Raw genomic sequence first — 25,085 nt, forward strand, 5'->3', positions numbered from 1 at the left:
GAACGCGCGGACGGCCTCGTGCGCCGTGTTGTAGGTGCCGAGGCTCTGCCGGAGATCGCCGGAGCGTATCTCGGCATAGAACCCGCCGTTGGGGCGCTGGCGAACGCCGCGGTAGCCCGACGCAGAACGACGGCGCGGCGGCATGGTGGCTCGTTGGCGGCGGCGGCGGCGCGAGAGGCAGAGGGAGAGAAAACTCGGCGCGAGAGGCAGGGCAGCGCGCTGCCTTTTATGGGCGCGCGGGACGCGGCGCCGCAAAAATGGCGCGCGGGCTGCCGCCTTTTCGCGCGCGCGCTAGCGGTTCCCGCGCGTGTGGTTTTTCCGCCGCCGCTGGAACGCGCATTTCTGTCCCGCGTACTGTAAACTGCCGTTTTTTAATGCATGCGTGCCCGCCGTTGGAGATGCTCTTAGGCGAGTCGCGCGTCGAAGATGCTCTAAAAGTTTCAGCCGAAGTCATCACTGCGCCTCGCCGTCCCCCTCCACTCGCTCCCAAAACCTACCGGCGGCAGAGAAAATGCCGCGGCTGACGCCGGCGGACGCGTCCCTCATCCTCGACCACGTCGTGGGGGACGCCTGCATCCCCACCGCCACCGCCAGCGCGCTCCTCGGGGGGCTCCCCTTCCCCGACCACCCCACGCCGCGGCTCCTCCGGTCGCTGCTCCTCCGTCGCCTCGCTGCCGACCCCGTCTCCGCCGCCGCGCTCGACTCCCTCGAGCTACTCTCCTCCCTCCTTGACTCGGACCCCGCGACCCCCGTCTCCGCCGCGCACATCGCCGTCGCCGCCTTCCTCGCCGCCTCGGCGCCCGACTTCGACGCCGCCGCGCGGGCCCTCTTCGCGCGCCCCGACGGCCGCGCGCGCCGCGCGGTGGACGAGGAGGCGGGCGGGGATCCCGCGCTCGCCTCCTCCGAGGCCCTCGCCGTCGCGGACCAGTTCGAGGCCGCCGTCGGGAACGCCTTCTCGCAGGAAGCGCTGAAGGGTCTGTTTGGCGACCGGGCCAAGGCGGAGCGGCGAGTGAGGGACCTCCTGGCGGCCGAGTGGGCCGCGATCGGTCCGTCTCGCCTGGAGCTGGCGGCCGAGCAGATCGCTGGCGACGGCGCCGTCGAGACGTGGCGCGCCGCTGACGAGACCGTCCGCGCCAAGTACCGCATTCTAGGTGAGTATTCTTCTGTTCTGGCCAGCAAAGCACAACATTTTATCTGACGGGGTTCTGAGACGCAATGATGCCATGAAGCTGCCTATATGTTATACTTTTAGCCTTTGACGCAAGAGGCGACAATAGAAAGATAATCTCTATCTCCCAGGAGTAACCTGAGATGCAACTCTGGTGAACTTGGTCAGCTAGAGCGTTCATGATTGTCAACCATTGGCATGCTTGTGAAGTCTTTATCATTCGTTCCTGTTGTGAAATCAACCACATGCTCAACACACTGCAAATGATAATTTCAGACAGTTCAGGTATTGGAGTATTTAAAAAAATCAAACCAAACAAAACATAGACAGAGGTGTTCACATATTTAGCCTGTGAACATATAGACCTCCTACTCATGCACTGTAATTTTACTTCAGGCAAGGCATGGGCAAGAGTAACAGGTTGAGCTAGCTGCTCATGCACTGTAATTTTGAATAGAAGATTGGATGCTGAAACTAATAAATCAACTCTATTGCAAAATTACAGTGGTATTACCAAGAGTTATAATGTTCACATCTTCAAAAACCAGAAGGGCTACACTTAAGGCTTATTGCAAAATTGCCAACATTTCACATAGAGAAGTAATGTCACTGCATGGTCCTAAAAACCAGTGGTATTATCAAGAGATATGATGGGAGTTATGAATTAAAAAGATTTGAACCCATAGTCCTAACTGAAGTTAAAGAGATAATTTCAGTAGAACTCACATTTTCTTCACTTCTTGGTGCAAGTTCTTGAGAAAATTCCAAAGTTTCATTTATTTTCCCACACGAATCAACTGTATTAGTTTCTGCTGCTGCAGATGGAAGTAAAATTGGGGATTTGTATCCAGAATCTGCATGTTATGATTCGGGTCAGTGTGATAAGTCAAATTTTAATGAAGGATTTGTAGGAAAATGGCTTTCAGAATATACACTTGGATGTGGCCACAACTTATTGTAAAAAATGCAATTTACAAGCACATTTGCTTCAATTTCTATGTAACCAAAGTCTACAATTTCCATTTTACACAACCCATACACTGTAATTTTCAACAGCAGATTAGAGTTGAAACTACAACACTCCTTGGGGAGGCAATCACAAACACTGGATCACAGATGATGGACTAAATCACAAGACACAGTAGGCAATCATAGCAAGGATCATAGACACTAGAGAAAAGGGGCCGCACCTTTGGGAGGTAGAGGTGGTCGAGGAGCACGACGACCATGGAGGTCGGGGGCGAGGGTGCAACGGCCGCTACTGCAAGTACGGCCATCTGGTGGTTCCATGAGAGCCACATCTCCGGGAAGCTGTGGAGGAGGAGAACCGCCAGGCCGGCGGCAGAGCCCTGCTCCGCGACGTGGAGGGAGACGTCGTTGACCTCCGTGCTCCAGTGCCGCACCTTGCTGCCCGCGTCAACGGACTCGGCTTGGGTTTGACTCGTGGAGATCACCATCTTCGCCTCCGGCATCGCACACTCGAACGGTAGGCCTCTCTTGAGCAGATCAAGCACCTAAGCTCAAAGATGTTGGGCGTCCAGGCTAGCACCGCTGGTCCAGAAAAATCTGACCTTGAACCGAAGAAGTCCACGCTGTGCTTGTAGCAGTGGGTGTAACAACCTAAGGCGGTGGCGCCGGAAGTATAACAGAGAAAGGAAGGCACCTGTAATGGACGCGTGAGGGGAGCAAGGCAGCGGCGATTTGAGGGAAGAGGAGGAGGCTTCGGGAGAGCGGGCGAGTAAGGAAGAAAGACCCGAGACCGAGCGAGGAACATCCGGGGACTTTTTTGGAAACAAAAAATAATTTGTACAGTGACAGAGGGATTCGGGAAAGGTAGTGCAAATTCCAAAAGTCTTACATTTCGGTACGGAGGGAGTATATGTTTTACATGCTAGTATAATTTGTTGTGGTTCCATACATAATTGTTTTGAGCATATTTTGCTTGAGCCACATTTTTGTTTCTAGTTGATTGTGTATTTGTACATACTTGGTAAAGTAGACCAAGTATAGGTCACGGATGTTTCATGTTTGGAGTTATTGTTTGTGCACCTGTCCCGAATAGGAAAATGAGTGACCCCTTCACCTCTTCTCCTGCGTTTCATGACCTTACTGCTAAGCCCTTCATGGCAAGTGGAACTTTCATTTGAGATTCCTGTTTGCTGGGCCTGCTTTATTTCGAGCAACACTCATGTGCTTGGAATGGTACAATTTTGGAACTTACAGTTGGGGAAGAAAAAGCACGTGAAATATTGAGCAGAATTGAAGATCCAATTTCGTCCCCTCAAGTTCATAAGGTCATACACGACCTCAAATCAAGCTGTGCTGACCTTCATAATGTGGTGGATGATCCATTACCAGCCGCAAAAGCAGCTGCAGATAAGGTGTTGGCTGCAAGGATGGATAATGCAGTTAATATTAATGCTGAAGTTAACAATCAGGCTGCGAATTGTAGCATTGCTGGTTCAAGCGCTGTTAATGACCAAGGCGAGACATTGAGAAAAGGCATGCCATCAAGTCTTATGGATTGGAACCCTACAGCACAATCTCTTCTGGTGAGTTTTCTTTGTGTATTACTCTCTCTGATCCATATTACTTGTCTTTGATTGGTCTAGAGTATCCGTAACTAGACAAATCTTAGACAAGTAATATGGATTGGAGGGAACATTTGTTTTATGTCTTTTGAGTATTCTACATATTCCAACCACTTTGATCAAGTAGTTATATCAAATGGAGACAACCGTGTTATCTTAATTATAATTTATCCAGGAAACTAGTGCTACCGCAACACCTTTATGATATAAATAAATGCTTAAAACACCATCTACTCCATCCGTCCCAAAATTCTTGTCTTACATTTTTCTAAATACGGATGTATCTAGTAACGTTCTAGTGTTAGACAAATCAAAGACACGAATTTTGGGACGGAGGTAATATTTGTTTGTATAAGTTACTTTGATGATAAGTTCGCAATTATCATGTTGGTACTTTTTCACCACCGCCTTCAGTTTTGTCGCTTTCTAGAGAAACTAGATAATACTCTCTCCGTTCACAAATATAATATGCTTTGGATATTTCAATATAGACTACATACGGACTGAAATGAGTGAACAAACACACTAAAACATGTCCATATACATCCAATTTGCAAACAAGTTAGAACATCTTATGTTTGTGAATGGAGGGAGTATAAGTTAAAAGTTATGTGGACATATGTTTTCTGGATAAGCTGGTTTCTTATACATGGCAAAAGATAATCAAATCAGCATTTCAACACACAACAAATATATGTTGGTACTTGTGCGATTGATATATTACTGAACTTTTTTAAGTTAATACTACTTTCTTTGTACAGTATGCAAGTTAATACTTAAATTTATTTGCTGACTAATCCTTAGTAAAATGTGATCTTCAGTATTCTCCATGCACATTGTCTAGCTATGTACTTCTCCGGAAATAAACTATGATGTAGTTTAATTAAAATAAGAAGTATTCCCTCCGTCCCATAATATAAGAGCGAATTTGACACTGTACTAGTGCAAAAAACACTCTTATATTATGGGATGGAGGGAGTAGAATTTTAGTGCTTTGGGGATTAGAGTATGTAGGACAACCTTCTAGGCATAAGCCCTAAAACATTAGATTTTGGTGATTATGCTTAAAGGGATCTTATTTGCAGTGGGAGGACTCGATTGATTCTGATGGCTCAAGATCACAATTACACAGACCGCACTTGCCTAGCCCAAGGAGAATACCGGTTTCTCCTTTGCAAGTGGCAGAAAACAAATCTATGCGTAGAAGGGCAAGGAGGTGGAGCTCGGTTGAAGAAGAAGCATTAAAAGATGGCGTTGAACAGTATGTCTTTTGTCCTGTTGGAATTCGTTATTCTATAATATCGCCTGATAGTTGTTTAAATTTTTTCTCGAAGCCGTGGGTTTGTGCCATTTTCTTTTATGATCCTTACAGCTTCTCCCTGCTTGCTGCTTTGAAGATTTGGTAGCGGCAATTGGAAGGATATTTTGAGCCACAATGCCGATGTCTTTATTGGTAGAACACCGGTGGGTATTTGAATTTTACACAAAAGTTTCCTTTTGTGACTGATCTTTCATCATTTAGTAACCGCCTATCGGTCGTATTGCAGGTGGACTTGAAGGATAAGTGGAGAAACATGATGAGATAGTGGAGAGGCGTACTTTAGGGTGGTTCTAGATTCTAGATGGTGAAACTGCAATGTCTCTTTTACCGATGGAGTAGCTTGGGTGGATGCAGCTTGTTAGCATTTTGTTACATATCTTAGACGCTTACTAGCGTGCAAACTATGCTGGATGCTACTATAAGATGTAAAGTCTCCCATCGGTAATTTAAGAATTGCTTGTTTTCTTGGTCGTTGTTGTTGAAGTGTTGATTTTCTGTCGTGATGGAATGGTGTCTTTGTCCGAGCATATGACACCTTGCTGTATTGCCACGGTGGATGTTCTGAGATAACCTCATCCCAACCATCTGTGGACGCCCCCATTTATATTCTACTCCCTCTGTCCTACCATAATATATAAGATGCTATAGGGAGAGAGTAATAAGTAGCGTGTTTATTGCACACAGAATGGGCATGTTTTTTTTCCATAATTTATACATCTGTACACATTATATCTTGGTCTACAACTGTTTTCTCAATTTTTAAAACAACTCAAATGGTCAAATTGTTAATATTCATAATGAAGTTTAAAAAAATAAATCATAATGAAGTTGGCATAGTGAGTTTACTCTTTCGTGGCCGCCCTTTTTGTAGGCGTGGTCTACTTTCTTTTATTGTACAGAAAAAAAATAGTGGCAGCTTTTTTGTGACTTTGTAGGCGAGATCCTCTGCCGTACTGCGATCTACTCCCTCCGTTCCTAAATATAAGTCTTTTAAGAGATTTCACTAAAAGACTACATACAAAACAAAATGAGTGAATCTATACTCTAAAGTATGTCTAAATACATCCGTATGTAGTCCTATAGTGAAACCTCTAAAAAGACTTATACTCCCTCCATTCCTAAATATAAGATCTTTTAGAGATTACACTATGAACTACATACGGATGTACATAGACATATTTTAGATTATAGATTCATTTATTTTGCTTCGTATGTAGTCTTCTAATGAAATCTTTAAAAGGTCTTATATTTTGAAACGGAGGGAGTATTTAGGAACGGAGGGAGTACTGCCGAGGGACGTCGTTTCTCTGATCTCGCGCCATTTTCCCTCACCTGGGGCTGTTTTCCCTTTCCCTGTTTCAATGGACCGGGCTGGATCCTTCTTGTGGGCCGGCCGTGAGCTCTGTTTCCCTGGTTTCCACCTGCTGCCGTCGGATGGCTAACCAACGGTGACACGCGAACGACGTTAGAGGATCTCGTCCCCCCCTCTGGGCGGCCCAATTCCTCCAAGCCCGGAACGGCGAATGTCTCTTTCAGTTTCCGGTAGGCCCTATTCCTGTCCACCGCTCCACCGCCCGCCGTCCTTCTATCCGGAACAGTAGCCGCCGCATCCTCCTCATCCACGGCCGGAGCCGAGAAGCCATGCCGCCGCCTCACAGCGCACAGCCGCCGTCTCCCCTTCCTCCCCGGCCCCGCCTCCTCCAGAGCCTCGGCTCGTGCTCCAGAGGAGCCGTCACGTCCGCCGCCGCCTCCCCCTCGCCCTCGCCGCCGGGACGCTCCCGCCCTCTCCGCTACGCCGTCCTCGGCGCCGGCTTCGCGGGGCTCTCCGTCGCGTGGCACCTCCTCAAGGTCGTCCCTCCTCTCCCTCGTTGGCTTATTTACACAAGCAGCTGGGAGCATCGCCTCAACTGCCTGGCAACGTTTGCAGCAAAGCGATTCGCGCGTGTCGGTGGACGTCTACGATGAGAACGGCGTCGGGGGAGGCGCCTCGGGGGTGTCCGGAGGGCTCCTCCATCCCTACTCGCCCAAAGGTCTCCTCCATCACTACAGCCTACAAGCATTCGACCCTGCTCCACTCAGTTCTGCTCCCTTAAATTGTACGGTTTTGAGTCCTGCTCCAGCATAAGTTTGATAGGCACATGGATTTGTCGCTTAACTGCAGCCAAGCTTCTCTGGAGAGGAGGCGAATTCTGGAGAGAGAGCATGGGTCTCCTACGCAGCGCAGAGCAAGCGCATGGAACCGCCGCATCGGATGGCGATGGTCGGGATGATGAGGCCCTCATCTGGAGAAGGCAATCAGTTTTTCCTTGTAGCTAGTGGTATATTTTAGCCGTTTGTTTGTTTCTGTTGATGTTTGGCCTGTTGATAAGTATGCCTTCCACTGAATAGGGGAATTTTGCGGCCGCCTACGACAGAGAAGGCTGCTGACATATTGCTAGAGGTACTGCTGGACTGAGATTACGGGGCTATGCTCAGGTGCTTACTTTTTTTTGTGTTTTTTGGTGCATGGTTTTAATTGCTTCGACTTCGACCTATTCAAGTTAGAATGCTCAGAGTTGCCTCCAGAGTTGCAGCCTTCAAGTTCTCGATTCGGATGCTGCACAGCGGCTGATCCCTGGGTTACGTGTTCCGCTCAACCTCGCGGTTTATATGCCACTAGCACTGAACATCAACCCTATGAAATATTTGCAGGTGCTGCACGAGTTGCTGCTTTGTTTCATCGCCAACTGTTTGCTATGTTATATTCTTGGTATGCTAACACACTTCATTATTCTGTTTCTGTAGGCCTTGTTCTCTGCATGCCAAAATGTGGCTAACGAAGCATCTGTATTGTTCAGTGAACAGAAAGAGTTTAATCTGTACAATGAACATATTGATAATCTACATCAATTTTCAGGTAGGATTCATGCACAGTCCCAATAAAGCAAGGGATTTTGCTTTACACAGACTTAGACATTACAATATATATGGCCGTTCAGATGTTGGCTTTCCATCCACATTAAACCACCTAGAGCTAAAAATGATGCGCGTAACTTTTGTCAGTGTACAACTTGTCAATTCAGTAGCTCCTGTTAAGGGAAATGTTAAAATTCAACATGTGTACACCAGTGAAGCAATTGTGTCGTAGTATCAACATTTTTCTATGCCTAAAGACACTATCGAACATGAGCAGGAGATTATGATGCAGTGATCATCTGCCTTGGGGGCAAAGCTAGCTCACTTCCAGAACTTACAAATAAGTTGCCTCTTAGAACTTGCAGAGGAGTTATTGCTGAATTCCAACTGCCATCAGACACAGTGTAAGTTGTTTACATAAGTTGAGCTTACAGTCATTACAGTACCAACTGGAACTATCTCATGGCTGCATTTCCTTGCAGAGAAGAATATGGCAGTCAAAGTCCTTCAATCTTGTCTGATGCATGGATGGCATTTCAAGGACCCCGTACCGTTTCTGTCGGGTCGACTTGGCAATGGAAGTCTGACAATTATGATTCAAGTGTATGTGACGAAGAAGCGCATACTGCAATGGAAGAACTGCTCCCCAAAGCTTCTGCTGTTTATCCAGGAATAAGTAAATGGGATTATGTACGAGCAAGGGCTGGGATAAGAGCCATGCCTCCATTGACAGCCAATGGATCTCTGCCACTGTTGGGTTGTCTAAATGATGTAATAGGCGAGAGGAGCAATTGTGCTTTTTGGCTAGTCGGTGGCCTTGGAGCCAGGGGCCTCTTGTATCATGGGTTAGCTGGAAAACTAACTGCCAAAGCTGTGATTTCCAGTGATGAAAACATGATACCTTCTGAATTCACTTGCTGGAAGGCGATCAAGGCTTCACGGTGAATACAATATTGTGATTCTACCATGCTATCATAGGATTGGTATCAGGGAGTTTGAGAGATCAAGAGGATGATGTGCTGCGTCCAGTGCAATCACGTATATGAAGGGCTACTGCATCATATCGTAACCTGAAACCATCGTTGTGGTCATTCCACAAAGCATCCTGAAACCATCCTTGTGGTCATTCCACAAAGCATGCGTGGCAAATGGTCACAGATATCCCTATGGATGCCAAGTGTTGGGATGACCATTTTGATGCCCTCTCAAGGAAGCTGGTTAAGTCGCATAGATATCATATTTATCTGGAAAACCTTGTTTAGGGCTATTAAACCCTAAACTGCATGAGGTAGGATTTTTTTTTTCTGGAGTTGATTATTGTTGTTTTTCCATTTTTGTATCATCGTTTCTGTAAACCTAAAGAGAGATGCAATTCGCGAGTTTTTGTGTAGTTAGATTTGAATCACTAGAATCTTCTCTTGTGCATAGAACCATGCATTAATTTGCGTTCATGAGATGTTCATTTTAGAAGCTACTCCCTCCGTCTGGAAATACTTGTCATAAGAATGAATATATCTCGATGTATTTCAGTTTTAGATACATCCAATTTTATCAATTTATGCGGCAAGTAATTCCGGATAGAGGGAGTAGAAGAGATGTTGGATGGTGGGGGTCAGTGCATTAGCCAGAGTATACGTACAATTTTCATAGGTCACAATGAAAAGCATAGCAGTGAGAGAAGCAAGAGGTTTGTTGACAGAGAGACAAAATGTTCATGCAGACGCACCGTTCCCACACACTTGTATTACAGATAAAGAGCACAAGAAAACCTATGCAGCAGTAGAAATGGAGATGTATAAACACAGGTAGGTGTACCGGCATGGTTGTAGTACAAGCTTGCCCTTCCCGCTCAAGACCAAGGAACACACAAGGAGGGGGACCCTCTCCGGCTGTCCGGCCGCCGGAGCAACCAGGCAATCAATGAATCAGTCTAGACGGTGTAGTTCTGCGGGATGGCGTCGATGTCGATGCCCTTCTGCTTCACCACCGACTCGACGTGGCCCTTGAGCGTGTGCAGCTCCCGGAGCCTGGCGATCTCGGCGCGCTTGGCGGCCTGCTCGGCGATGTCGGAGAGCTCCTCGTTGCTACTGAGGAGGTCGGATGCGGCCGGCTGGCTGAGGCCGTGGAGCGTCCTCTGCTCCTTGGCCCACAGCGCCTCCCGCTCCCCCCTGCCGTAGTCCTTCTTGTTGGTGAACGCCGTCTGCGCCAAGATCACAAACGTCTCACTTCACTGGGACCAAATGGAGAAGACGATGAATCAACAACAATGGCGACGGCGGGAATGGGATGTTGTGGGCGGTCGAACAATGCAATTGCAATGCATGGCGGGCTTGCCTTGTTCTGGACGTTGTCCCAGCCCTTGCCGCTGAGCGAGTAGCGGATGATGAACTTGAGCACGTCCAGCGGGACGTAGGTGACGAGGGTGAAGACCCAGATGGCGCCTCCCCACGCCCACCCGATCCCCTGCATGTCGCAGAAGTCCCAGTTTGCGTACACGGCGATCGCCGTCGCCACCAGCTGTGCGGCGAAGAAGGCGAAGAGCAGCAGGAACCCCGGCCGCTCCACGAAGGACCAGCTCCGCGACCGCGTCACGAAGATGAGCGCCTGGCTGATGATGCTCACCTGCAGGTACAGCGCCGCCATGAGCTGCCGCTCCGCGACCGCGTCACGAAGATGAGCGCCTGGCTGATGATGCTCACCTGCAGGTACAGCGCCGCCATGAGCTGCCTGTCGTTGTCCCGGATCGGCGGCACCCCGAACGTCTCCGTGAAGAAGTCCGTGTCGTGCGCCAGGTAGAAGAAGACCACGGTGACCAGCGCCATGTAGGTGCCCAGCACCACCCCCGTCGCGAAGATCTCGTCCAGCTTCCACGAGTCCGGCTTGGGCGACGGCTTCACCCGGTCCTTGGAGATGGTCATGATGGTGCCGTCGTTGAGGACGGCGATGATGAGCACCATGAAGGGCGCGAAGTCGAACTTCCAGATCAGCGCCACCAGCGTGAACCCCATCACGATCCGGATCGTGATGGACACCGCGTAGATGGTGTAGTTCTTCATCCGCTGGAAGATGGCGCGGCTCGTCAGCACCGCGCTCACGATCACGCTCAGCCCGGGCTCCGTCAGCACGATGTCCGACGCCGACCGCGCCGCGTCCGTCGCGTCGTCCACCGCGATGCCGATGTCCGCCTTCTTCAGCGCCGGCGCGTCGTTCACGCCGTCCCCCGTCATCCCCACGATGTGCTTCTTGTCCTGCAGCCGCTTCACGATCTCGTACTTGTGCTCCGGGAACACCCCCGCGAACCCGTCCGCCTTCTCGATCAGCTCGTCGATGGGGAGCCCGTCCACCTGCGTGTTCTTGTCGCCGAGGAGGGCCGTCGACGGGTACATGTTGGTGCCCATGCCGAGACGCCGACCGGTCTCCTTCCCGATGGCCAGCTGGTCGCCGGTGATCATCTTCACGTTCACCCCGAGGTGGAGCGCGCGCCGGATGGTCTCCGCGCTGTCGTGCCTCGGAGGGTCGAATAGCGGGAGCAGCCCGATGAACTGCCACGGCTCGCCGGCGCTATCCTTGTTCTTCTCCGGGACCTGCTGGTACGACACGCCGAGGGAACGGAGGCCGCGGTCGGCGTACGAGTCGATGAGCGCGTGCACCTTCTTCTCGGCGTCCGGCGCCATCTTGCAGAGCTCGATGATCTGCTCGGGCGCGCCCTTGCTGACCCTGTGCCAGTCCCCGTTGCCGTCGATGTAGGTGATGGCCGTGCGCTTGTCGACGGGGTTGAAGGGGAGGAAGTGGACTTCCTTGATGCCGGCGCGGGCCTCCTTGGGGTCGGCGAGCATGTTGACGATGCATGTGTCAATGGCGTCCTGGTTCTCGACACGGGACGCCCTGGCGGCGTAGAGGAGCACCATGTCCTTGTCGACGCCCCTGGAGCACACCTCGATGAGGGTCTTGTCGACGGTGAGCTTGTTGAGCGTGAGCGTGCCGGTCTTGTCGCTGCAGAGCACGTCCATGCCGGCCATCTCCTCGATGGCCGTCATGCGCTTGGTGATGGCGCCCTGCTGCGACAGCCGGTGGGAGCCGATGGCCATGGTGACAGAGAGCACGGTGGGCATGGCGATGGGGATGCCGCCGATGAGCAGCACGAGGAGGTTGTCGATGCCGTCGCGGTACGCGCGGTGCTGGATCGGGTACATGACGATGATCTCCACGAGCATGCCCGCGGCGATGGAGATGATGCAGAAGTTGCCGATGGCCGTGAGCACCTGCTGGAAGTGTCCGACGTTGTTGGTGCTGTCGACGAGGTGCGCAGCCTTGCCGAAGAAAGTGTGCACCCCGGTGGCGATGACGACGGCCTCGAGCTCGCCCTGCTTCACGGTGGATCCCGAGAACACCTCCTGCCCGGCGTACTTGTTGACCGGCATGGACTCGCCCGTGAGCGCCGACTGGTCGATCTTGAGCGCGTCGCCGTCGAGCAGCCTGGCGTCGGCGGGGATGATGTCGCCGAGCTTGATGCTGATGATGTCTCCGGGGACGAGGATAGCGGCGTCCCGCTCGTCCCACGTGCCGTCCCTGAGCAGCTTGGTCTTGGGCGCGAGCCCGGCCATGAGCGCGGCGGCGGCGTCTCCGGCGTTGGCCTCCTCGATGTAGCTGATGGTGGAGTTGATGAAGAGGAGGGAGACGATGCCGACGAAGTCCTGCCAGTCCGGAGGCCTGCCGCCGCCGTTGGCGAGGGCGATGGCCATGATGGCGGCGATCTCCATGACCCAGGACAGCGGGTTCCACATGAAGCCGAGGAACTTGAGCAGCTTGCTCTCCTTCTTCTCCTCCAGCTTGTTGGGGCCGAAGAGCTTGAGCCGGTTCTCCCCCTCCGCCTCGCTCAGCCCCTTCTTGTCGCACTTTAGCGTCTTGAACACCTCATCCACCGTGACCGTCGACTGCAAATCCAATTGGTTAATCAAACCAGTGCACCCACACGATCGACATGAGGATGGAAGGAAGAGTGACGTACCAGGTCGACGGTCTCGTTGCGGACGTCCTCGAGGGAGAGGGACGCCATGGCTGGCTGGCTGGCTGGCTGGCTAGGTACTTAGGTTATTTTATTTTATTTCCGGGCAAGCTACGGGGCCGGCCGGGTGGTGGTGGGTGGGTGGCGCCGGCGCTCGCCCGCGAGGGGGGAGGCCCTGTTGGGGAGGGAGGGAGGGCGCTGCCTGGCTGCCTGCCTCCTCTCTCCGTGGGAATGGAGGGACGCCATGGCGCCGCGCCGCCGTCTTATACCTGCGCCATGCGGTGGAGGCCCTTCGCGGGCGCGTGCGGGCTGCATTGCATGCGCGCGCGCTCCGAGCCTCTCGGGGCGCCCCTCGCGCGCCCCGCGTCCTGCATGCGGCGCCGTGGACGCGTCACCGGGAGGCAGGGGAGGGGCGTTGGGCGTGGCCGGACGAGCGAATGTCGTGCCGCTTCCTGCTGCGCGCGTCTCGGCTGGAAACATTGGTCTACGACATCTTTGCCTCCTCCGGCCCGATTTCGCGTGTGTCGGGAACCAAGGGGCGTGGCGGGAAATGCCCAACGGTCCTCGACGACGTATGTCCATGGAATCTCACCCATCGGTTTACTCGGATATGATCCTCTGATCGTTAATTATATACTTATTGTTTTAATCGCAATACGCAACGGATATATTGTCAAGAAATTAAGAAAACATAAACCAGCATTGCACGTCCATGTGTTACTACATTGGAAAAATTCAAAACAAACCTTGAATTTATAGGCGAAAACTAAATCACAGCCTAAACCTTGAATCCCTGAAATCAACACACCGAACTCTTTAATTCCGATCTGTCTTAAACCTTGACAAAACATAGCCGAATTTTTTTTGGCAGCTTGCAAAGCCCAGGATACACTCTTTCATAAGGGAGAGCCTACCTGTTGTCTAGACCATGGAATATTTGGGGCATGCACATTATATTTAAAAGCGATCAATTTTTTCCACTCACTATTATTATTGTCAAAGAACGGTCTCCCACATGATGCCAGGAGGGCCATATTAAATTCCCTCAAATTGGGTACACCTAGGCCTCCAAAAATTTTCTTCCTTGAGACCAGCCCCAATGCACTAAATGGTATTTATGTTGACCTCCCAAATCCCTTCCAAAAAAGTGGGCCATTTGAGAGTTAATAGCATTAATCGCCGACTTGGGAAATTTCATCACTGCCATCAGATATGCAGGGATACTTATAATGCAAGCACAAAGCAGAATTATTTTGCCTTGACATGTAAGGTACTTCCCAAGCCATCTTGAAATAATTTTGATAATTCTGTCAATTATAGACTGCAGATCCCCCCTCTTTAGTTTTTCATAGTGCAGAGGTACTCCCAGATATTTAATAAGGAATGAACCTAAGTTACAGCAAAAAATCTAGGCAAAGAAGTTCGCTCTCTCTTCATCTACATTTATGGTAAGTAGGCCCCTTCTATGAAAGTTGGTTTTCATATCCGATAAACTCTCAAAGCATGATAAAATCCATTTAAAATTCCTATCTTTCTCGTAGGAATCCTCTAGAAAGAGGAGAGTATCATTTGCATACTGAAGACTAATCACACCACTTGATATTGCATGTGTTAGCAGTCCTGGAATTAGACCATGATTGAAGGCTTTGATCAACATCTTAGAAAAGACATCATCCACTAGATTGAACAAAAGAGAACACGCACACACACGCACGCACGCACGCGCACACACACGCGCACACACACACACACACACACATATGACAAATGTTTTCCACCATCTGGTGGTAGTTACCGCTACTTAAGTTTTGTATGTTGTATGCAATATCTATTAAATCGTAGAGTATGTACGCGTAATATATAGTATATAAGAATGTTTAGGAAGTATATATAATATTTTTTGATATTATGTCTCATATTTTGATTAAGCTCCTTTTTACGAACAAATATATACGTATTTCAGAAATGTAATAAAACCATGGGCCAACTTGCAAATTTTTCATGTAACTCACTTTGAAGTATCTTATATATAGTATATCAACATACTTACAATGATAAATTAGTATATATAGTATCACATGATATTATATAAAACATATGAGGTAACTACTATTCGTCATCTTGGGTGACGAATAGTTATTCTTCACCCCTCCTTTATTTTATCATCAATGCACCATAGTTTTGCAGCCCGTAATTTTTTTCTTACTTCATACTCCCTCCGTCTCAAAATTCTTGTCTTAAGTTTGTCTAAAAATAAATGTATCCAAATACTAAAACGTGACTAGATACATTCATATATAGACAAATTTAAGACAAGAATTTTGGGACGGAGGGAGTACTTAAGAAGAGAATGTAAGAAAATAATATATCAACATAAAAATATTATATGCTACGTAAAGTAAAATACTCAAAAACATAGTGTAAAATATACATAAAATGTAATTTTTCTGGCTTTATGACCTATATTTTTGTTTTCTTATGCTAAATTTTATATAATCAACCAATATGCATGTAACTATTTGTATACAAAACGAAATTTATTTATGAAACAATCATAAGATTACCTCGGATGAAGAATAACTCACTCTACAACTTGGATGATGAATAATGTTACTATATATATACCACCACTTGCGTTTTATATGTTGTATGTAGTATCTATTAAATCTGAGAGTATGTACGCGTAGTATGTACTATATAATAATATCTAGATTATATATATATAAACACACTATTTTTTAGTGCTATGTATCATATTTATGTATGCTCTTTTTTACATACAAATATATACATATTTGACAAATATAATAAAAAATGTGGATTAACTTGTAATTTTTCCATGTAACTCTCTAAACATTATTTTATATATATATATATATATATAATATGAACATAATTAAAATAGTAAATTATTATATATACTATCCCATATATGGAACATATGGGGTAACTACCCTTGGGTGGTAGGATGTATTTTTTCTATATATAGTGTACCATATATCTGAATAACAATATACTGTACCATATATTTTAAAATAACATTTGCATGCAACTATAGCACTACAGGAATCGGGCATTTTGCCGTCAGAACGCTACAGACGGCAAAGAGAGAATTACAGACGGCAAAATTTTTGCCGTCAACCCATGACGGCAAACAATGTCGTCAGCCCATGTGCCCGCAAAGCGTATCTTTGTCGTCAGCGCCCGGTAGAGTAGACGGCAAAATGTTTGCCGTTAGTGAAATTATGTTGCCGTCAGCTTGTTTGGTAGACGACAAAAATATGGTCGGAAGACGGAACGGCCTAGCTAACGGACGACGTTAGCACTTTTGCCGTCTTCCTCACCCATACATGACAGCAAAATATGGCATTTTTTGCCGTCTGCCTAACCTCTACATGACGGCAAAATATGTCAAATTTTTGCTTCAAAACGACAAATCCAATAACACCTACAAGCCTATATAATAGTCCAAATGCAAAGGCGACCAGAAACGAACGGACAATGAACCCTACAATATCCGTCAAACTAGTTGTTCAATAATCAACAATGAACGAATGGATTTCATCGTATACATCACCAGATCCAAAACGAAACAAGTCTATTTCACAAGTTGAACGGATTACGAACGAGCAGTTTACACTGCAGTACACTACATGAGATGGATATGAGCGACGTGCCTCTTTGTGCGTGTGCTCGCGAAAGCAACAGCAACCAGTAGTACAACCAGCAGTACAACGTGTGCTCGCGCCTCTTATCCTTCCTTTCTCCATCGATAGCAGCACAACGAGGCCACCATGGACGCCCGTGGAGCTCAAGTTATCCACCACCGTGTCGGAGGTCGCCACCCTCGTCCGGGCGTTGGATCTGGTCACGGAGCCCCGGATCCATTGTACCTTGTCCACTCCGTCAACCCATGTCCGCCGCCTGCAGAGGAGAGCAGCCGAGGAGGAGTCCTGCAGATCGAGAGAAGGGAGGTAGTGAGGAAGAGGAGACCAAAGGAGCCGGATGCTGGCGGCGCGTCGAGGCGGGCCATGTGACGAGCAGGCCGGAGGTGGGAGGTGCCAGACGGCCCGCATGCCATCGCCCCCCAGCCATGTCTCCCTGTGTGCGCCAGTCACCAGCCCGCGCACCAGCAACCGGCCTGTCAGCGCCGGCCTCCCGCACCATCCGTCGACCTCGCTTGCCGCCGCTAGGGTGGTGGGCGCGAGGGGTGGGTGGGGGGGGCCGCCGTCGGCGACCTGATCGGGAGCGTGGGTGGTGGTGCATCGGAGGTAGAGGTGGGTGGTCGGGCACCGGAGGGAGGGGAAGGTGGGAGTCGGAGGTATGGGTGGTGGGTGGCCGGCGCGGGGGTGGCGGCGGCGAGAGTCCAGGTCGCCGGAGACGTGAGGTGGAGGGAGCGTGGTGGGGTGGGGGGGAAGAGATGGATCCAGATCCACATCATTCGTGCGTGAGGGAAGACGTGAGGTGGGATGGGCCGGTGGGGTGGTTGATGGAGACGTGAGGTGGGGTGGGGATGTGCGTGGGTGGGCTGGTGGGGTGGGGATCCATATGGTGGTGCTGTGGGAATGTGTGTGCGGTGTGGATGATGCCATGTCATCGATCCACGAGAGGAATCCGCGTGGTGTGCTTCTTCTTTGCCGTCATCAGTTTTTAGTCCTGACGGCAAAATTTGCCTTTGCCGTCATTTGTTTTTATTACAGACGGCAAAATTTGCCTTTGCCGTCATCTATTTCTATTACAGACGGCAAAATCTGTCTTTGCCGTCATCTGTTTTTATCACAGACGGCAAAATCTGTCTTTGCCGTCATCTGTTTTTATCACAGACGGCAAATTTTTTTTGCCGTCATCTGTTTCTATTACAGACGGCAAAATATTCCTTTGCCGTCAGCAATTTTTACTATAGACGGCAAAATATGTCGTTGCCATCAGTCATTCTTTGCCGTCAACAGTTTTTTATTATAGACGGCAAAAATGGTCTTTGCTGTCATCCACGACAAAAAGCTGACGGCAAAGATCTTCAAAGACGGCAAATTACCTTATTCCCGTAGTGTAGGTTACATAAAAGTTTTACTTCATAGTTTATAAGTAGCATCACTGCGACACAAGACTGAAGATAACATCAAGCTTCTCATCACGCTCTTTGAAGGTTATAAGCATCAAATAGTTACTTCGGTAGAGGATGCCCGAAGAGAATCACTAAAACCTTCCTTCTTAAACACCATTCTACCACCCAAGTCAATAAAGTAAGAACAAGGAATGCTAACATATGTATCATCAACATAACAATCCAAAGTACAAACTCCTCACAACCATGTCCGAAATAACCTGGCCAAAACATCAAGTTGTTAGAATTGACAAATTGAAAAGACCAAATAAGAGGAAACAATAAATAAATAAATATTAACCTAAAAAATATAGAATAATAAATCTCACCATATGCTGACCATTAACATTCATGGAAGTAATCCTATGAACAAAAGGAGCTCACAATATGTAGTTGTCATCAAAGAGTTGTCGTGAAATGAAATACATTTGCACGCAATTCAGATTGACACAACGAATGTAAATAGATCTTTGTCACCCCTCTGAATAACTAAAGCCTTGCACCGCTCAATGTAAAGTGCACGATGTGATCTAACACTGCACGAAACATGCTGCAAAAAAGAATGAAAAGAACAATCATACTCAGATAAACAAGGCATATAATACTTTCCATCGAAAACAACATCAACCATATGCCACAATCAGTTAAACAAGACATATAATCTTACAACACGCCTCGAACAACACCGATCAATCACCACTGTGAACATAGAGGCGAAAGAATCAAAGGAGGAACAAGGGCCACTTGGCGCTTGGCAAAAAGGGCAAGCCATTACCTGCAAAGAAAACCATGGTCACTAAGAACCGATTCCACAACCGAATTATTAATTGTGTTGCAAGCCCCCACCCATAATTACCTCTGAAATCTCCGTTTTCCGGAAATATAATGGGAAAAACCCGGAAATCAGGAACCAACAAAGAGACGCAATAACCGCCCCACATGTCAGAGAAAGGCCCGACGATGCAATTACCCGAAGGCGACGACACTGCGACAACGACCGCGGAACGACGAAGCCGACACCGACATAAAAGGGAAACGGAGAAAAACCCGAAGCAGCGACGACGGGAAAGACGACTCCAGAGAAGCAGATCTGAAGTAATAGATCAGCACAATACTAGAAAACCTACATTGCTTAAGGATGAAAGTGTAAAAGGAAAAACCAGAAACCGGAAATCATGGGACAACTCCTGCGCGCGACAAGTGTCACTCGCGAAGCGGGTTTGAAAAGTCTCTAGCGCGTCCACAACGCGACACTTGTCACGCGCGGAGTACAACTCGAGTGACCTTTGCAAGGAGTACTTCCTAACTAGTGATTTCGCCTTCTCTAAGTCAACGACCTTTCTTCTCTGGTAAGGCCATGTGGAAGGCAGTGGGTTAGCCAATTGGGCTGAAAGAAAAGCGCAGTTAACCAGAGGGCTCCGTTTCCGGCTCTGGAGCAGCAACCAGTAGGACAGTTGGGTCAGTATCTTCAAGACGTGGGACATATGGTTTACATAGTAGATCCGACTGTCTCTAAAAAAGAACACAGTTTAAAAAAATACAGTAAATCCAACGGTCGAAAACGTCTAAATTGTGAAAACGTACGACCAAAAACACTAATCGCTGAAAGAGCTCGGTTTACTCTTAGTTTTGTTGTCCTTAATTTCCCTAAAAAAGAGACTATTTATAGCTCTGTTCCGCCTCCAATAGGTTAATTTCTGCAACCTAGTTAAATTAATCAGTGGTACTACATGTGTGGGCTATATAAAAGGTAGAATCGCGTAGCCATTGCTTGATATTTTCTAGTTTCTGTTACCGGGAATGGCTTGCACCTCTTGTACTTGTGAGAAAGGGATTGTAGAGCTTGCATGACTCCAGGCTCACTGATTCTCTGAACCAAAGAAAATGAAAGAAAAGGTAAAGGAGCGATGGCTGCATTCTCACTGTGATGTACTCCCTCCATCCCAAAATAACTGTCTCAACTTTGTATAAGCTCTAATACAAATTTATACTAAGCTTAAGACACTTATTTTAAGACGGAGGGAGTACAATGTATCATGCCATAGTGGATACTTCTCGAAAGTTGCATTGTACATGCAACTTGTAAAGCTAAAGTAAAGAAAACATCCCACAGTCACTGTGATGAAAAGAAATTCAAACATGAGCTTGGGTAGCAGAAGGCCAGTGTTAAGATGATCATCTATTCGTAAGAGGTACTGGGGTAGCCAGGCTGACTTGCCCGTGGAACCGGTAGCGGCTCTCGGTTGCGCCGAGAGCTCGCCTCTCAGTAGGTTCACAGGCAAATCATCCTTGGCTACCGAAGATGGCCTCTTACCTCTATGCAAGACCTCACCCGTGTTCTTGTGCACTCATGAATGAACTGGCTGATGATGGTGCCTGTATGCCATGGCTGCCCATGCATTTATAAGAGGACACGCAGGAGCAGATTAGGGGCGACTTTGGAGAATCTTGGCCTTTGACAAGGGCGAAAGGTGTCGATCGACCAGAGCAAGGAACCAATGGACCACACCACTGCTTGCTGGATTGAAGATCTATCTCGTTTCCTTTTCGGAGAGCATCCAGGGATTTGGGCTTTGATCGGGGAGGTTTGGTTCGGTTGATCCGTGCGTGTGGCCTTTCCAGTTGGGTTCCACTCGCATAACCTGCCGACATGGAATTTGTGCACGTGGAGAAGAAGAACATTGCCGTCCGGATCACGCGGTGATAAGAATAAGGTTAAGGGTAAATGTTATAGTGCTGGGTGGAAAAGGATGTGGTGACGAAGAAGAGATTGCGCCAGGATTGGGACACTGGACCTAGTCGTCTGTCTTCTCCTCTTGGTTCCATGCACGTACCCAACTGGTCCAACGCCTGTGCTGATGTACAGCCTCCTGCCACACGCGTATCCAGTGCACCGGCCTAATTCATGCATCCAGTGCACTGGTGTTAAATGATCCATTGGGTAGCAAAAAACCGAGCGACAACGATCTGACCTGAGATGGATAGTTGGTACATTTGCGAAGTAGTCTTTATATTTATCAAAATTCAACCCGCATTCAGTTCTCATATTCTCACGCTCTGAAATCACTAATTACCGGTACGTCATTCATCTTCGGTGGTGAGAGCATCTCCAACGCGGACCAGCAAATTTCATCCCGCATCCATCTACGGATATGGAGATGAGTCCACGAACACGCATGAATATTGGACGCTGCATGCATACATCCGACTTTCATAAAATATATATTAAAGTTTGCATGTATAAATAGACGCATACGACTGTATACGGGTAAAATAGTCGTTCATTAGTTTCAAATGGATATGCTCTTGTCGTGGTTGAACATTCGATGACCCTTGGTGGAATCCTTGAAATTGAGAAAATGCTCGTCCGCACGATTCCGCATCTTCAAGGACCGCTTGTATCATCGGCATCTCACTAGTTAGTCCTCCTCGTCGGACGAGCACTAGTGGAAAACAGGGCAGCAATCTCGGTTCCAGAGGACCTTCAATCCCGGTTCTGCAATCGGCACAAAACGATCGGGACTAATGCCCAATACTTTTAGTCCCGGTTTGGTTACGAAACGGGACTAAAGGAGCTCCACGTGACCGGCGTGGGACGCCTGGCAGGAGGACCTTTAGTCCCGTTTGTAACACCGACCGAGACTAAAATGCAGCCACGCCTCAGCAGTTCCTAGGCTCTAGGGTTTTCTGGGGGTTTTCATATTGTGTTTCCCCATTTTATTTATGTGTTTACCATTTTATTTTATGCTTTTCATTCAACTCACCGCTAGCTACTACATATAGCAATAAAAGAACATTACACGACAGCGTCATGATCAATATATAATAAGAACCATCAATATCACTTGAAAGTTGTTCAACTTAAGAAACATATAACATCAATGTATCACATTCATCTTAACATACTAATTAATTAATTAACAGCTCTCCAGCTGATAGTTCTAAACATGGTCAACAACAACCATCATCTGATAGACCTTGCGGTTGCTCTTCCTTATAGTGATTACCACAAGGGTGTCCACCCTTAGTTCTCTCTTTCCCTTGATGAACTCCTGCCAGCTGGCCTTGTGGAATGATATGCGCCCGTCATCGTTTGTCTTGTATTGGACGTTCGTGACAAGCTCTCTTGGTCCATGGATTACTCCAGCCGCCGACGTCAGGGATGTCCACTCCGGAAAACATCTTTAAAGGTAACTTCTGAAGACCCCATGAGAATGTTAGGCATCTCACTATACTTGGTTATAACCAAAAAGAGATGAAAGAATATAAAACATCTCACCATAACTTTTTCCACCATGTTTGTTTGTAAGTGCATCTAGTGCCCCTTAGTGATTTTGGTGGTTTGAAGACTTATAAGTTAAGTATATAATGTGTTCATGAGTGTACACAAGATCTATAAGTCGCTGAGGAGTTTGAAATATTCGATAAATATCGACCCCTAAAAATGTACATCTTTGGTTGAAGAAATTGGTCTGAAGGTGAAGAATTGAATCGCGAAGATTCTGCGTTGAAATTGATATTCCTCATGAAGATATTGAATTTGAGGATTCGGTGTGTCCTGAAGAAAATCATTCTGAAGACTTTGAAGCATGAAGATTTACTCTTTCTGTTTTGTTTTCTTCACACTTGAGTAATAGGAACACCGTACTGTTAAAGGGGGTCGAAGTTACACTTTGGAATGAATTTCCTCATGATGCTCAACCCAAGCCTAATCCTACCAAAAGCCTCAAGTGAGGAATACGAGTGACATGAGGACTCTCACAGTTGAGGGTTCCGACCGTTTCGATAGCCACACCACATCATTGGTCTTATCCACACCAACGGTCATATTATTTAAGGGCATTAGTGTCAAATCATGTCTGAATGCTCCCAGGCTATAAATAGCCACCCCCACAACCATTAGCTGGTTGGCTGCTCCGTTAGAAACTGACACTTGTCATAAGAGCAACCCAATTCCTCAGAGTCTTCGAAAGTAATTCATCAGTGAGGAAATACCCCAAACACCCAACCACAAACCTAGAACCTAGTGATTGAGCATCACTGAAGAAGTTGTTCCTGTGTGGAACTGAAGCCTTTTACCTTTGAGGACTGTGCATCCTCCAGACGGTTAGGCGTCATGGTCTAGAGCAATCCAGCAGTCAATTGTGGATCGCCGGATGACCAAGTTTGTGAGGGTTTGGAAGTCTGCCCTGAAGACTTACCACGAGTGTTGGGCGAGGACTGTGTGTTCTTAGCCCAAGGAGAATACGGTAGGGACTGTGTGTCCCGGCACTGTGTGTCTTTTGGTTTCAATACCAAGCCGCTCCAAACCAGATGTACAACTGTCACAACAGTTGGAACTGGGTCATCAACCACTGTCTTCGCTGTGAAACGTGTTCTAATTCCTCAACTCTTTATATTCCTCAGATTATGTGTTGATGACTTTCTCTCTCACTGTTTGAAGAATTTGCTGAAGACTTTCTCTAAAATTCCTCAACCCCAAATTCTTCACGCAAGTTAATCCTCATCTATTTTCTGCATACCTGCTTACTGTGCAATCTGTTTTCACATTCCTCATACTGAAAAACTGTTGTAGTGAAACTTTGCACTCCCGATCCTTTATTGTTTCCGCTGTAAGTTAGTCATCAGTGAAGAATTTCCTCAAAAGGAATTTCCTCGGTGATGAAATTCTAAATATCTCCTATTCACCCCCCTCTAGTCGATATAACGCACTTTCAATTGGTATCAGAGCAAGGTACTCCCTTGTTCTGTGTGATTCTGGTTTAACCACCTGGAGTTTTAGTTATGCCGACTGCAGGCATGATTAAGGTAGTGCAGCATGTCCTACTTTCAAAGGAAAGAACTTTCCCTTCTGGAAGACCAAGATGCAGATGCATCTACAAGCTATTGACAATGATCTCTGGTATATTGTGGAACATGGCGTCCCCATCATCTCTGCTAGTGTCTCTGCTGCTGATGTGAAGAAATTCAAGCAACTTGATTTCTCAAGCGAAGAATATCATCTGTGGCCATCTGAGCCCAGGCCAGTTTGGAAGAGTGAGTGCTTTGGGCTCTGCAACACTTATCTGGGAGAGACTGTGCAAAGTAAATGAAGGAGTATCAACCCAGCGTGACTCTCGTGTTGATGTTCTTCGCAATCTCTTCAATCGCTTCAAGAGGCATGACAATGAAAGCTGCCAAGATACCTTTGATCGCCTCAGTGACATATCAAATGAACTACAAGCACTGGGAGCTCGAGACATCACTGATCACGAAGTTGTGAAGAAACTGCTAAGATCTTTGGATTCTTCATTTGATACTTTAGTCCTGATGATTCAAGAAAGACCAGACTACAAGATGCTTGATCCAGCTGATATACTCGAAAGGCTCAATACTCATGAATTCCAGCAAGAAGAAAAGAAAGATCTATATGGACCAAGTTATTCTAGATCACGTGCACTGAAGGCTAGAGCAATTTCCTCATCTGAAGAAGAAGACTCGGATGACAGCATTGGTGACCCTGAAGAATTTGGACAGGAGCTTGCAATGCTCGTGAGGAAATTCCAGAGGTTTACACGACGTGGCCAGTTCGGTAAATCTTCAAGAAGAGACATGAGGAAATCAGAATCTTCATCTGAGGACTACAAGAAAAGAACCTGCCACAAATGCAAGAAATCAGGTCATTACATTGCTGATTGTCCCCGTTGGGGGAAAGGAATCAAAGAATAAGAAATACAAGGATGACAGTTCTGATGACTCAAAGAAGAAGAAGAAATCTTCAAAATCCTCATCTTCAAAGCCCTCATCGCACAAAAAGACTAGTTTTAGAAAAGCTCGGGCACTTATTGGCAAGGAAATGAATTCCGAGGCAGAATCAGAGGAATGTGATGAAGAAGAGGGTTCTGATGAAGACTCAGAATCCGGACAGGTCAGTCTTGCACTTGCAACCACTTTCGTCAGGAAGTCAATCTTCAACCTTGAAGAAGATGATAACACCATCCACACTGATGACTATGCTGATG

At 47.5% G+C, this 25,085-nt stretch overlaps 3 protein-coding genes across 4 annotated transcripts; 2 read left to right on the forward strand and 1 right to left on the reverse strand.

Annotated features, from left to right (window-relative positions):
• The first annotated feature begins 433 nt into the window (after window positions 1-433).
• Window positions 434-5,547, forward strand: LOC123411706. The gene is made up of 5 exons (XM_045104669.1): window positions 434-1,151; window positions 3,392-3,720; window positions 4,845-5,020; window positions 5,157-5,223; window positions 5,307-5,547. Exons 1-5 carry the CDS (start codon window positions 512-514, stop codon window positions 5,343-5,345), a joined length of 1,251 nt encoding a protein of 416 aa, XP_044960604.1. The 5' UTR covers window positions 434-511; the 3' UTR covers window positions 5,346-5,547.
• Window positions 5,548-6,629: 1,082 nt separating this feature from the next.
• Window positions 6,630-9,426, forward strand: LOC123409218. The gene is made up of 8 exons (XM_045102179.1): window positions 6,630-6,928; window positions 7,008-7,110; window positions 7,242-7,371; window positions 7,469-7,520; window positions 7,625-7,771; window positions 7,865-7,976; window positions 8,253-8,379; window positions 8,458-9,426. Exons 1-8 carry the CDS (start codon window positions 6,722-6,724, stop codon window positions 8,918-8,920), a joined length of 1,341 nt encoding a protein of 446 aa, XP_044958114.1. The 5' UTR covers window positions 6,630-6,721; the 3' UTR covers window positions 8,921-9,426.
• A 260-nt stretch (window positions 9,427-9,686) lies between these two features.
• LOC123409219 (ATPase 6, plasma membrane-type-like) lies at window positions 9,687-13,213 on the reverse strand. Of its 2 annotated transcripts, none has more exons than XM_045102180.1 (4): window positions 12,984-13,213; window positions 10,675-12,909; window positions 10,310-10,597; window positions 9,687-10,175 (listed from the first exon to the last, which is right to left on the reverse strand). In XM_045102180.1, exons 1-4 carry the CDS (start codon window positions 13,029-13,031, stop codon window positions 9,906-9,908), a joined length of 2,841 nt encoding a protein of 946 aa, XP_044958115.1. In that variant the 5' UTR covers window positions 13,032-13,213; the 3' UTR covers window positions 9,687-9,905. The 2 variants fall into 2 exon arrangements, with proteins under 2 accessions (XP_044958115.1, XP_044958116.1); XM_045102181.1 differs by having other exon boundaries at window positions 10,310-10,621.
• Between the last annotated feature and the right edge of the window lie 11,872 nt (window positions 13,214-25,085).

The sequence above is a fragment of the Hordeum vulgare genome, chromosome 7H (assembly GCF_904849725.1).
Source record: "Hordeum vulgare subsp. vulgare chromosome 7H, MorexV3_pseudomolecules_assembly, whole genome shotgun sequence".
Taxonomy (NCBI): Eukaryota; Viridiplantae; Streptophyta; class Magnoliopsida; order Poales; family Poaceae; genus Hordeum; species Hordeum vulgare.

Coding starts and splice junctions, on each gene's coding strand:
- LOC123411706 (XM_045104669.1), top strand. CDS start 512: ATGCCGCGGCTGACGCCGGCGGACGCGTCCCTCATCCTCGACCACGTC. Junction 3,721..4,844: donor CTACAGCACAATCTCTTCTG/GTGAGTTTTCTT, acceptor TCTTATTTGCAG/TGGGAGGACTCGATTGATTC. Junction 5,021..5,156: donor TTAAAAGATGGCGTTGAACA/GTATGTCTTTTG, acceptor GCTGCTTTGAAG/ATTTGGTAGCGGCAATTGGA.
- LOC123409218 (XM_045102179.1), top strand. CDS start 6,722: ATGCCGCCGCCTCACAGCGCACAGCCGCCGTCTCCCCTTCCTCCCCGG. Junction 6,929..7,007: donor TCGCGTGGCACCTCCTCAAG/GTCGTCCCTCCT, acceptor CAACGTTTGCAG/CAAAGCGATTCGCGCGTGTC. Junction 7,111..7,241: donor CCATCCCTACTCGCCCAAAG/GTCTCCTCCATC, acceptor GCTTAACTGCAG/CCAAGCTTCTCTGGAGAGGA.
- LOC123409219 (XM_045102181.1), bottom strand. CDS start 13,031: ATGGCGTCCCTCTCCCTCGAGGACGTCCGCAACGAGACCGTCGACCTG. Junction 12,910..12,983: donor GCAACGAGACCGTCGACCTG/GTACGTCACTCT, acceptor TTGGATTTGCAG/TCGACGGTCACGGTGGATGA. Junction 10,622..10,674: donor TGGCGGCGCTGTACCTGCAG/GTGAGCATCATC, acceptor GCGGAGCGGCAG/CTCATGGCGGCGCTGTACCT.